General features: G+C 38.8%; 1 protein-coding gene across 1 annotated transcript in view; it reads left to right on the top strand.

Annotated features, from left to right (window-relative positions):
* Nucleotides 1-11,278, top strand: part of CUL1 (cullin 1) — an 84,625-nt gene extending 73,347 nt beyond the window's left edge. The window contains exons 16-22 of the mRNA XM_084621933.1: nt 625-756; nt 3,321-3,413; nt 4,916-4,963; nt 5,045-5,127; nt 7,944-8,049; nt 9,900-10,013; nt 10,655-11,278. Of these exons, the coding sequence (XP_084478059.1) occupies nt 625-756; nt 3,321-3,413; nt 4,916-4,963; nt 5,045-5,127; nt 7,944-8,049; nt 9,900-10,013; nt 10,655-10,735 (657 nt within the window). The 3' untranslated portion in view covers nt 10,736-11,278. The remainder of the gene's footprint in view (nt 1-624; nt 757-3,320; nt 3,414-4,915; nt 4,964-5,044; nt 5,128-7,943; nt 8,050-9,899; nt 10,014-10,654) is intronic.
* Nucleotides 11,279-12,930: the final 1,652 nt, after the last annotated feature.

Below are 12,930 nucleotides of genomic sequence, written 5' to 3'. Positions count from 1 at the left end.
TGTCAAGTTTCGTCTTTCCTGATTGTGCTGGAGGACCTCCCAGGGGGAGGTCTGAGATGTGTAATCCTTCTTTGTTACTGATGGGGCACTCATAATCTTTAAACAAGATGGCCTTCCTCCAAAACGTTCAGTAGTCATTAAAATAAAATGAGTGTATGCTTTTAAAGCTCTTATTTTTATTAAGATACGTTGACCCTCTCAATTACTCAGCTTTCAGTCTGTTGATTCTTGAGATGACATGATGGCTGGTTTTCCAGTCTCTGTGGTCCTCATGCTAGCTAAGACCTGAATTTCTGACTTAACAAATGAGTAAGGGAGTAGAAGAGGGGGGAAAGGAAATGACCTTTAAGGCCCTTCTTAATACTTGGAAAGAAACAAAAGAACAATAAGCCTGTTTTCTTTTCCTTTCCATATGACATTTAAAGTGAAGTTGCTCACAAAAGGAAACTCGTATGCAAGTCTGAAAAACCTTTTTTACATTTTCTATCTAGCCCCCCCTCCCTCCTAGGGAAAGGGCATGTTAACAAAGGGTGGTCTGGATTGATTTACACGCTGTAGATTCAAATATACTTCCAAGTGTGAAAATGCAGTGATGTTGTTTTCATTTTTATTTTTTTTATACAGTTGGAACGAAGTTATCAGAGATTTACAGCTTTTTATGCCAGTCGTCATAGTGGAAGAAAATTGACCTGGTTGTATCAGCTATCCAAAGGGGAACTGGTTACCAACTGTTTCAAAAATAGATACACATTACAGGTAAGAATAACCTTGTATTAGTGAAAAGGTTTAGTGAATAATTGAGTAGTCTAAACATTTTTGTGATGAGTTCTTCCAAGCTGTTCTGTAGAGGGACCTTAGTGTTGGAAGTCCCTAACTTGGTCTATTTTTTGGTATATGTCAGGTAAATTACAAAATTATACATGTAATTCTGTGTATTGGGGAGCAAAGTTTCAGAATAAATGTTTCATGTATCTTAAAAATAAGAGGCAAGCCTTCACAAGCATCCCTACAAAAGCAAAACACAAGTGCACGATGGTGGAGAAAAAATTAGGAAATATATTTTAGTTCTAAACTTTGGAGGTGGTTAAAGAGTGAGAAGGAAAATCATTTAAAAATTATGCATATCACTGAGTTTCCTTTTAAAGTGTTTAAGGGCCAGATTTTCTGAAGAATTCAGAACCCACTTAGACATAAAAAATAATGTGGGTAGATTTTTCAAGTGCTCAAAACCGTAAAAGGCTCCCTTTGGAAATCCTTCCCACTTCATTTTAGTGCCTAAATAGGAGCTGAGCTCTTTTGAAAATGTGGCCTTAAAAGTTTTTCCATTGCTTTTTTCCAAAAGATTTCTAGCTTGTCTTAATCCTTGTATGCCAGCAGTCCCTGAGATATCCATTGTAAGAAGATGAACTGTTTTTTAAAAAAAAAAAGTGAGATCAGTGGGTTGATAGTTTTATAACCCCAGCACCTATTTTATACTCCTTTTTAAAATGGCTGAGTACATTCTCCCAAAGTTATTCAGTATGGTATAAGCTTCTGGTTTTCGGGGAGGGGCTAAATCTGACTTAGATTCTGCCCTGAATTAAAACAGTGACTACCTATGTCAACACACAAACAGCCTAATATAAATATAGGGTATGTTGAGCTCTATTTTGTACTTGTCTGAACACTGAAACCAAGTGAGTAAACGCTATATAATGGGATTTGACGTTAGCATTTTAAATTCATGTAATAATTTCGGTAATCCTCCAAGGCTATGTCTACATTACGAGTTTGGGAGGTGATTCCCGTGCTTGTGTATAACATTCATGCTAGCTCTCATCCAGTAGCAGTCTAGCTGCAGCAGCATAGGTAGTGGCAGTGGAGGCAGGGCCAAGCCCATTGGTTTCAGGCATGTGTGTACTTGGCACGGATCAGCTGCTGCTACTCGTGCTGTCATGGCTACGCTGCTATTGACACTTACGCCAGCTCGATGAGAGCTAGCGCGAGTACCGGTACACTCAAATCAGATTCCTAGCTCGTAGTGTTTGACCCTAAAGCGTGTGTATATTGTGCCTGGCCACTCTGAAAACCACGTATGCACATCGCTTAACTCACAGGAGTAACCCAGTTGACTTAAAAGCTAAACGTGTGCATAATTGTGTGCAGGATCAGGTCTTTTATCTGACCAGCTAAAATAAACTGAGACTTTTGCCTTCTCAAATACCTTACTCAGACGAACTTATGCATTTAATGTACATTTATATTGTCAATACTACTGGCGATAAACATGAACAAACCATAAGTGTGTGACTGTAGTTCATCGGCCTTGATGAAATTAGTCTCTTATCTACAGTTGTATGTTAAATGTTTCCAATGTCATGTTGTGAAATCCAATAGTCTGTGTCTAGGTTCTGTATTAAGGATAAAGTGGAAAATACTCATAATTGGGTAACAAATATTTTGAAATCAGAAAACGTATGGGTAAAGAGAGAGCTATAGCTTTGGCACCACGATACATGGAAGGAACCGTCTTCAAGTAGTTCAACTGGTCACAATCGTAGGATTTAAATTTAAAGAATACTGGAACAATGGTGGGCACATGCAAAATACACAGAGAGACTTGCTGCATTGCATAATGATTCCATTCAGGGTTCCTGGTCTGAAGATTTATCTCCCATTTTAAATAGCAAATCTTGTGTTTTATTGGCAGTTCCATGAAGCTCTTTAAAGAGCACAGTCTGAAAGCATGTGAGCCTAATTTCTCAGTTCTCAATTATCGTTCACACGTACACCTGTCATTCAAGTTTGTGTTTGTGTCAGAAGGCATGAATATGTCTCACTGTTAGTTGTGCTGCAAACATTATGCCTATTTGCTTTCTCATTATATTTTGGCATACAGGAAAATTTACTCAAAATCTTTCAAAAAATAACTATAGTACAGTCCCTAGCTCCCATTTTTTAAAAATAGTACATCTTTGAAAACTAGATTTTTGCTTAAACATCCATTTGAATGCTGTTTAATAGCTGAGAAGAAATGGTAAACTTGGATACGAAGGATCATTTAAAAGTACATTGAATATTCACTTTTTTAAAGTGATGAATCCTTCCAATAGAGTATTATGAACTTTTGTTTGCCTAGCCATAATTGTTTAATTATCAGGTTTCATCAAGGTTTCAATTCAGTCGGGGGGTGGGGTGGGGGGAGGCGCTGTTTGTGGGTGTGCGTGTTCGTGATTGGTGAATTTTCCAAGGCATTCAAGTTCAAATACACATTCAAGTTGTGCGTATTTTCACTTAGATTTTATATTTGGCCTTTCTTTTCTTTCTTTGGGGTCTGGAAGGCATCGACGTTCCAGATGGCAATCCTACTACAGTACAACACAGAAGATGCCTATACTGTTCAACAGCTGACAGACAGTACTCAGATAAAAATGGTAGTGTCTTAATTATGTATTGTATTACACTAGTTTTATGTTACCACTGCAATGTAAAGTCTCTGGTCATAGGGTTCAGCCCACTTACTGCTATCATGAAAAGGGGAGCAGAAGGTGAGATCTGTTTGACTTAAACGTTAGTTTTTGTTCTTCTGGTAGCAGTTGTGTTGCTTTGTTGGTCAACTTACCTTCCTGTTCAGTTTCCAGTAATCATAACCTCTTCTAGGTTTTATTTCTGAGGTTTCTAGCAAATCCTGAAGTGTGTAGACACTCTTACTAATCACTATGCTGAATTCTTTAGAATTATATTACTCTCTGCCTCTCTCCTCTGCTCCTGTAATTCGTCATTGGTTTTCTAGTGCGTGTGTTTTTGTTTTAAAACTTCTGTTTTTGGGAAACCTGGTAGTCTCCCTTTATTATCAAGTTCCTAGACTTTCCCATATGTTTTATATCCTGAAAGATTAAGAACGTGAACACGTTGAGAATATAGGCACATTGGCTAAGCGTTTGTTTTACTTGGAGAGGCAATGCCCTACTGTTTCTTCAAAAGCAGACGCTGTACCTCAACTGTTAAGAACCAGGTAAATAGGCTCACATGAGGTCTGCTAGGGCATGTCAGGGAAAAGCAAATTATCCATGGTCTGCAAACTTAAGTGACCTGCCAAAGAGAGAATAAATCTGTGAACACAAATTAGAGTTTTGGATGCTTCATAGAAAATTCATAGGTGTTTGTCCACAGGGGGGAATTGCCTCTCTTTTATGGACATTGTCAGCCACCGAAGTAGCTGCACCCAGTGCAAACCAATAGCTGTAAACAGATAGAGCTGCTATTTTCACGGATGGAGCTTCCACCTGCTTCAAACTGGGTTCAGTTTCAGCAGGGAAAATAGCAGCTTCACATGTCTATACTGGAGATATACACTGGTGCAGCTTCCTCAGGGACTGGCCTCCAGTGTTTTGTATTGGGAAAAAAATATTCAGACATCTGCCATCGTGCATTTTCTGAGTTCTTACTCAGCATAAATGAAATAGTCTTTGGATAGATGCTTTCCTGCATGTCAGCACTATTTCGTGGGGAAAGGGTCATTAATGGGGTAATTGGAAATTTGTCTGGTTGAGGAACCTCAGAGTAGTCTGGCACAAAAAAGGGGAAAATCTACGATTGGGTTCATGCTAAAGTGGAATGCTTTGTCTTTAGTCCTCTAAAATGAAAAGTTTTTAATATTTCCCTGAAGCTTTTGTGGTATTTTTCAATCATTTATTCTCACTGTCTGAATGCTCGACATGTTGTATTTTTCAATTTTTCTGTACCTATTGGTGATTTTTTTCAATTCTGCCTGCAGGACATATTTTTGTAGCTATGAAAAATGAAATTTGAATAGTTCCAGTACATTGCAGGACCTTTCAATTATTTTGTTATAACTCAATGTCAAAATTCATTGGACATTTGAAAGAAAAATGTATTTTAAGTTTGCATTGATAATTTCTCCTCTAACTTGTAGGATATCTTGGCACAAGTTCTACAGATCTTACTGAAGTCAAAGTTATTGGTAAGCTCTTTTGCTTTCTTGCATATTTAATTTATAGAAAAACATTTTAGCAAATATACAATAATTTTTTGTTTGTTGTAGGTTTTGGAAGATGAAAATGCAAATGTGGATGAGGTGGAATTGAAGCCAGATACCTTAATAAAACTATATCTTGGTTACAAAAAGTAAGAAGAATCTAATAGTATAAACCAGTTGTGTATAAATGGTAACAATCTGTTTCTCTGAAGCTCCTGCTATTTATAGTGTCACTTTAGCAATGCTATAGCTATGGTTGAGCAAGCAGTCTAATGGGTCTATAAAGCAAACAGGATGGCACTCACCAGCAGTGTCAGTAAACATACTCTCACCTCTTCAGCTCTTGATTCTTGCTAGTCACTGGGGCACAGTAAAATCTGGTTTAATTTAGTTAGACTTTGATCACGTAGACACATTTGGCTAGTGTGCCATCACCCGTTTTTTGCCATTGGTCCTGACTTACGCAAGCCAAGTAAATAAATTACATTTAAAGGGGTCTTAATTTAAAAAAAAAAAAACCCACCAAATCCAAAGATTTAAGCGCATGGCCATTAAAAACAGCCCCTGAAAAAGATCAGTGTGCTTATTTAGAGATTTTGAGCGCTGAAGTGCCTTAAAAACTAGGATTCTCTTTGCAGTTTCTTTTTTTTCGCTCCTGTTGTTCCAATGCCATTTTTATAGCTATACATCTCAAACTATACAGTAGTGGTTTTTGTGTAATCTCAGTTATGAATTCCATACTGATGATGGTTTATTTAAGAAACCTTTTAGTCTAGCGCATGTAACTTAATCCACATTCTAAAAAATAAACCACATTTTGTGTGAAATGAAATGAAATTTGTATTTAGAAATCCTCCCTTGTATTTAATCTTTTTTTCCTTTCCTCCATATCTGAGCTAGAGGGATGTTCCAAACAAACTAGAGGGCTGAGTATTCTCTCTTATGAGAATTCATAAACAGTTATATTATTTGGTGTTAGCAACACTGATGTTGTTATGCTTTGTCTAGAAGTAACCTCTTATTTACATGTAATTATAGCCATATCAGATTTACAAATTCTATAGTCGAGTGTTCTAAAATAATGTCACTTATTTTAAATGTGGAATGGTAATAATTAGCCATGTGATCAGCAGGTACCATGATCATCCTTGTGCAGTGTTCTTTAACACTGGATGTATTTCTACCTGTTTTGTTTTAATGTTCACTATCTTTTTTTTATACTCTCCTTTTTACGAAGCAATCACTTCTTTTGTTTGAATTTCAAAATCAGTTAAATAGAGGAAATTCTGTTTTCACCAGTGCAGTGAATTCATAGGGATGTTTATAACTATGGCTTATTTGAAAAATATCAAACTGCAATAGTGGGTTTTGGGTCAGGATTTCTACCAATCTTCATAAAATATACAAATGTGTAATGCAACAATATCTATACTTGAAACAAATTAATTAACATTATTATGAAGGAAAAATTCCAGATTTAATCAATCCTCTCCTTGCTAGGATCAGAATGTAGTAAGTTAACCAACATATTGACTTTTCTCCTAAATGTTGTAATTCCCTGTTGTCCATGTGTATGCTCATAGAATTGGAGTGCAGCATCAGTTCCATTTCTCTCTCATAGAGGCAGCACTCCAAGTGAGGCCAAAAGTCTGTGGGATAACTAATTGCAGTTGATCTGGTAAATAAACAATAATCCAAATTGTTCACAGCTTGTTCTTGAGGAAGATTAAGTGGTAAATTTTCAAAGTTCTGTTTTCAAAAGTAACTTACAAGCCTAACGGTCAACGAGACTTAGGTTTCCTAAGTACCCGAGTGACTCTTGAAAATAGGGCTTTGGCTCTTTTGAAAATGTTATCCTTGGTTCCCAGAACAAATCTTAAGCTTTGTTTTATTTTTAGGTAAATTTAATACAAATGGAAGTTTTGCTTTGAGTTTTTATTGTTAAAGTTCCTGCAGTATCAAACTCTCTCATATGCATTGTGCTAGTAGTTGTTGAGGACCAGAAAGTGAAACTGGCATATAGGGTTGTACTGTCTTAAAGCCCTGATCCTGTGACAGTGACCGTGTCTGTGTGGATGGACCCATATTGACTTCAGTGGGGTTTCACATGGGTGCCAGGATCGACACATGAGGATGCAGTTCCAGTTTTGGGTTCCATGTGAAGTACAATGTAAATAGTGAACAAATATGAATGGTAAAAATAAATGAACCTTAGAACTGAGTAATGCAGGTAAATCTCCCCCCCTCCCCCCCAGATATAAGTTCCTTTTAAGTTTCAAAGTCTGTACTCCTTTGACAGTCAAATGCACAAGTAGTTTTTATTTGACTTTTGTGATCAAAATTCCTAGGTTTCAAACATTATATTTTGTTATCTTAGTTATTTTTAAAACAAAGCCATAGTTTGAGATCTATTTGGTTTTCTCCTTAAAAGAAGACTCAAAACTTAATTGAAATGTGCAGTTCTCCCAATTTAAGTCTATGCTTTTGCACCAGAATTTTGTCCAAATGTGTTCTGATTCTGCAAACTCAGGGGGGGCTATTCACATAAGAAAGAGTTTGATGGATAAATCTCATTATCACTTTGAAAAATCACAAACCTTTCTTGTATTCACCATTTTGTTGGGATTATGGTATATAGGGTCCAGTTGTGCTTCTGTACCCTAGAGTACAATGAAATGTATTCCATCTGGCCTAGGTAGCCTTTACAATAAAGAATATCACAGTGTTAAGATCATTTGAAGATCACTGCCCAATGTCACATTTGGGAGAAAGGAGGCAACTATGCAATTTCTCTCCTATCCTATCCTCCTTGTCCCTAAGTAAGAAAAGCTGTGTTGGGAGCAAATGGGGGAAATTCGTTCTTTTTGTAGAACTGGAAATGGAAGGAGTAATCAGATATTCCCAACTTTCCATTCAGATTTTCTTTCTGAAATTAGGCTAATTATTTACTTCCCTTTCCTGGCAGCAAAAAATTGAGGGTCAACATCAATGTGCCAATGAAGACTGAACAGAAGCAGGAGCAGGAAACTACACACAAAAATATAGAGGAAGACCGGAAACTACTGATTCAGGTGCGTTGGATAGTAGTTTGATGAGATCAACCACATGCCATTGTAGGCGATCTACGACTGCTAGTACCAAATATCTCCAGCTGCCGGAGAGTACACTAAATAGCTCTTGAGTTACTGCAGTGAATTCTTTGCCAGGTGTCTGGCTGGTGCGTCTTGCTGACATGCTCAGGATCTAGTTGATGCCATATTTGGGGGTCAGGAAGGAGTTTTCCCCCAGGTCTTTGCCTTCCTCTGCAGCGTGGAGCATGGGTCAGTTCCTGGTTTAACTAGACAAAATGAGAGATTCTTTATAACATGAAGTCTTTAAATCATGATTTGAGGACTTCAGTGACTCAGCCAGAGGTTAAGGTCTATTATAGGAGTGGGAGGCCTGAGGTATGCAGGAGGTCAGACTAGATGATCACAATGGTACCATCTGGCCTTAGTCTGAGTATGCTTCAGCCCATGAACTAAAGCTCATAACTTTTCAATACTTTTCATGAAAATATTGCAAAATCTTGCTTTTTTATATTTATTCCTAAAAGGACACGATTCCTGGGTAAAACAAACTTGAAACAAAAGACATATAACAGGATTTTCAAATATTTATCTTCTATAAATAGAAAATGTAGGGGGATGGCTTTTTGTTGTTGCTGACATTGAACAACATAGTAAGGAGCGTTTAGGTTCTGAGGATTCATACATTGATTTTGCTGGGCATCTAGACGAGATGTAAACTCCAGAACGTTGTTCAGATTTAGATGAGCATCGTGGAGTCGGCTTGCATTGTACCAGCTGCAACTCCAAATCCACCTACCGAGGAAAAAGTTGTATTGGCTCTAAGTGTGAGCCTCATTTTCGAAGTGAAGTACATTCATTCAGTAGGCTGCTTGTCTGACACGGTTCTGGCTAATGTTGCCATCGCTGTCCATTACTAATCCTGGCCTTATGCAAAGCAATTTGTAATCATGTAGATTCTTATGTGCCTAAGAACAGGCTTATGGCGAGTGTTGACTGTTTTAATCACTCTGAAACTTCTCAGTAAGAACTCTGTGTATGCGCATTGCCTCTCGTTGCACCACTGGTCAATGTTTTCATCCCCCTCTTCGTTAGCAGATACAAGCCACTGGTAGAGGCATGATAAAGCTCTGAAGGCAGTGTTTCCCAAACAGCGGGTCACAGGAAGGCTCTAGATGAGCTGTGGGCCTGATGCGGAGGAGAGGCCCCCAAGGGGGAGAGAGTGTTGGAGAGTGAGTCCACTGCTCAGTGGTGACTCCTGTCTGGGGTGACCAGACAGCAAGTGTGAAAAATCGGGACGGGGTGGGGGGTTAATAGGCTTCTATATACGAAAAAGCCTCAAATATCGGGACTGTCCCTATTAAATCGGGACATCTGGTCACCCTACTCCTGTCCTGTAGGACTGGGCCCAGCTCCAGGTGTTGCCATCTGGTGAAACGCTACACTCCCTGATTTGACTCGGCCACCCCTCTGTTATGACAGAGGAGGCTGGGCCAAACCTGAGTTGCCCTGTGACCCCATATGCTACGTTGCAGTCCTAGGGTTGCCAACTGTCTAATTGCACAAACCCAAACACCATTGCCCTGCCCTTCTCCGAGGCCCCACCCCTAGCTCACTCCAGCCCCCTTCCCTCCCTCGCTTTCCCCCACCCTCACTCACTTTCACCGGGCTGGGGTAGGGGGTGCAGGGGTGGGGCTGAGAGGTTTGGAGTCTGGGATTCGGACCCTGTATGGGTCTCAGAAAGACAAATGGAGTTGGTGGGTTGTCTTAGTAAAAAGTTTGGGAACCACTGGCTTGATCCACAATGGCAAATTGTATCTTCCTAAGAAAGTCTGTTTCTACTTGCTATTTAGGCTGCTATTGTGAGAATTATGAAAATGAGAAAGGTTCTAAAACACCAGCAGTTGCTTGGAGAAGTTCTAACCCAGCTGTCCTCAAGATTCAAACCACGAGTTCCAGTAATTAAGGTATGTCAGATCAGCAATAATGGATCTTAATTTTTTTAACAAGTGTCTGAGTTAATGGAATGATTTTAGAAAGATTAAAGAAATAACTTATTCAACTATTATACTTTTAAGTAGGAAACGTTTAAATATTCTCTTATAGCTTCTCCAAACATATTGGTATGGGGAAGCTAAATAATAAGACTTCGTCATGTGCCAATAAGCATACTGTAGCGTGAATTGTAAAATAATAATTTATCATACAGTTGTCAAAATAAAGGAACCAGATACATCTTGGTTTAATTGTTTTATTGCTCACTTACAGAATAATAATGTTCAGTGAGTCTCCCAGGGAATTAGTGACATTTGACAGTATCAAATCACCTTTATTTCATTGAATGGTGTTTGTGAGTGGCGTCTTCGAGGCATGGCCAAAAAATTCCCATAGTTTAAATGGTCCATTATTTATGCCATTTCCCTGCTAAATAGTTTTAATGCTAGTCTTCAGGAGAAATATGTATTCAGCATGGCACTTAACAGTGAAAACTGTTAAAAGCTTATAGCAAGCAAAAAGTTTTCTTGCTCTTAAAATACCTGCTGCAAAGTGCCTGTCTGGGGTTTGTTTTATGAAATGCACTCCTGGCCTTTCCCCATCTCTCCTACAGAAATGCATTGACATTCTGATTGAGAAGGAGTACTTGGAGCGTGTGGATGGTGAGAAGGACACCTACAGTTACTTGGCTTAGCATTTTTATTAGCAGTTGTCTGACTGTGTGAGACGCTCAGCAAATAGTTATGTGATTGAAAGAATGAAAACAACTGAACTTCATAGCAGCCAGTCTGCTGCCATTTGGACCTCCCTTTTTAATAACTGAGACCAGGACTCCCATCAGCCAGTCTCAGATTTACATCGGAACTGCTCAGGATTGACACATTTCAAGTATGTAAATATGGACACCGATGCCATTTAACCTAATTTAAGAACAGAAAGGAATCAAACCCTTCTCCACTGAGGGTTGCATGCTACTGCATTTAAATCAATACATGGGCTATATGCTAAATAGCTGCCCCCACAGGCAGTGCTTAGAAATGTCGGCAGCACTTTGAGAGCGAGTCTGAAGGGACCTATGTGTAATCTGCTATGAAAACCCATTTGTATAGTGTGTTTCATTTTTTAATGTGATAAATAAAAAAAAAATTAAAAGATTTCTGTACAAGTTGCATTTGGTTTTATTGTTCTAAGTTTCACTACTTTCTAAATGTAAATAAAAGGTCTAATGATTATGAAAGCTACAGTAATTCATTAGTTTTGCTTTCTTTCATTTCCCTGTGATTCAAGCAAAACACAGCACTGGATTGAAAAATCATTCTGTATCTGTGGCTTGGTGGGGGAGGAGTGTGCACTGAATTGTGTGCACGGATTTTTTCAAGATAAATAGCAGAAACTTGGAAGATGGGCAACAACGTTTTGGCATTTGTTTCAGAATTTTTCTCAAAATGGATACACCAGAAACTAAACTCATCTACTTATGCTGTTAGGTGATATTTTTGGCCAAGATTAATCATGTCACTTTTCTGAATAGTGTGGTAATATATTTTGGATGCACATTCCCACAGACAAAACTATTAAAATTAGGTACTTAAAATGGGAATAAATGCTTTAGTTTTGAATCTTAGAGCATGTGTGCTGATGCTCAATCTTTTTTCATATAGTGAGTGAACTCTAGCTCTAACATCTACAGCATTGTTTCTTTAAACTTACATAATCTCCTGGCTGTGGAAGCCTGATTAAAATACAATAAAGCCAAACCCTTGTTTCCTAATGGTGGGAGTTCTGTACTCACTATCTCTACAAATGGAAAATAAATTCTTGCTCTGAGCGTTTCCAAGTCCTCATTGTGAGCAGAGGCTCCAACTTGATTTTCCAGGTGCACCTTCTGCACTCAGACACACCATAGCATTAAACCTTTTTCTTAGAAATCCCCATTCCCTCACAGTGTGCGTTATGGGAAGTGAAGAGAGGTGGCTAACAAAGATGTGTGAGGAGATTGTCTTGGCAACTCTGCACCTCCTGGACTTGAAGCATTTAGAGGGGATAAAACGGTTCTGGTTTTGCTTTGTTGAAAACACTGCTGCTTTGCCCTAGTGAAGACGTAACAAAAAATGGCCAGAAAAAGTGGCAAAAATGACTATACCCTATTGAATTAATTGTGGGGAGCTGTTACAAGTGAGCTAAAGGCTTTAAAAACAGTCTTGTGTCACACCCATCTCTAAGATCCCCTTTAACTAATCTAAAATCCCCTTTAACTGGGATTTGGTCCTGCTTTGAGCAGGGGGTTGGACTAGATGACCTTCTGGGGTCCCTTCCAACCCTGATATTCTATGATTCTAAGAGGTGTGCATGCTGCTACTAGGCCTGTGTCAACACACTGCAGTCTGCCCTTACAGTAATACAAACTGTTGGGAAGGTGGTAAATGCCATTTGTAGTTTAGAGGAATGTTTTTGCCAGTTTTAAAGTGCTGCATTTTTGACACACTGACTTGTATGCAAGCCATGGAGTTGGTGGTTGTTTTGGGTTAGGCTCATTCAAAAATGTTTCTGCAGAACACTCAGCACTTTTCCCTGTAAGAAGGACTAAGCTAGAAATGGAGGGGGGAGAACGGTTACAATGCCAGAAATGGTTATTGCTCTGCTATGGCTTACCAAGCTCCTTGTTTAAACTGCAGCCTGTGTAGCTCAACTGCGGTCCGATAGTTTCTACACAAGGATAGGAGTGCTCTGGACCAACAAACGGAAGCAGAAGAAAAAATCTGGTTAAAGTGAGCTAGCAGATGGATTTATAGCCACTTTCTGAGATGGCCTGTGGAGAACCCAAGTTAATAGAGCAGCAATTATCCATTTCTGCTAGTGCTCCCAAAATACTGAGAAGGGTACAGGGTG

The sequence above is a fragment of the Lepidochelys olivacea genome (genome assembly GCF_965140295.1).
Source record: "Lepidochelys olivacea isolate rLepOli2 genome assembly, chromosome: 2".
Taxonomy (NCBI): Eukaryota; Metazoa; Chordata; order Testudines; family Cheloniidae; genus Lepidochelys; species Lepidochelys olivacea.
This window is presented reverse-complemented; position numbering and strand designations above follow the sequence as displayed.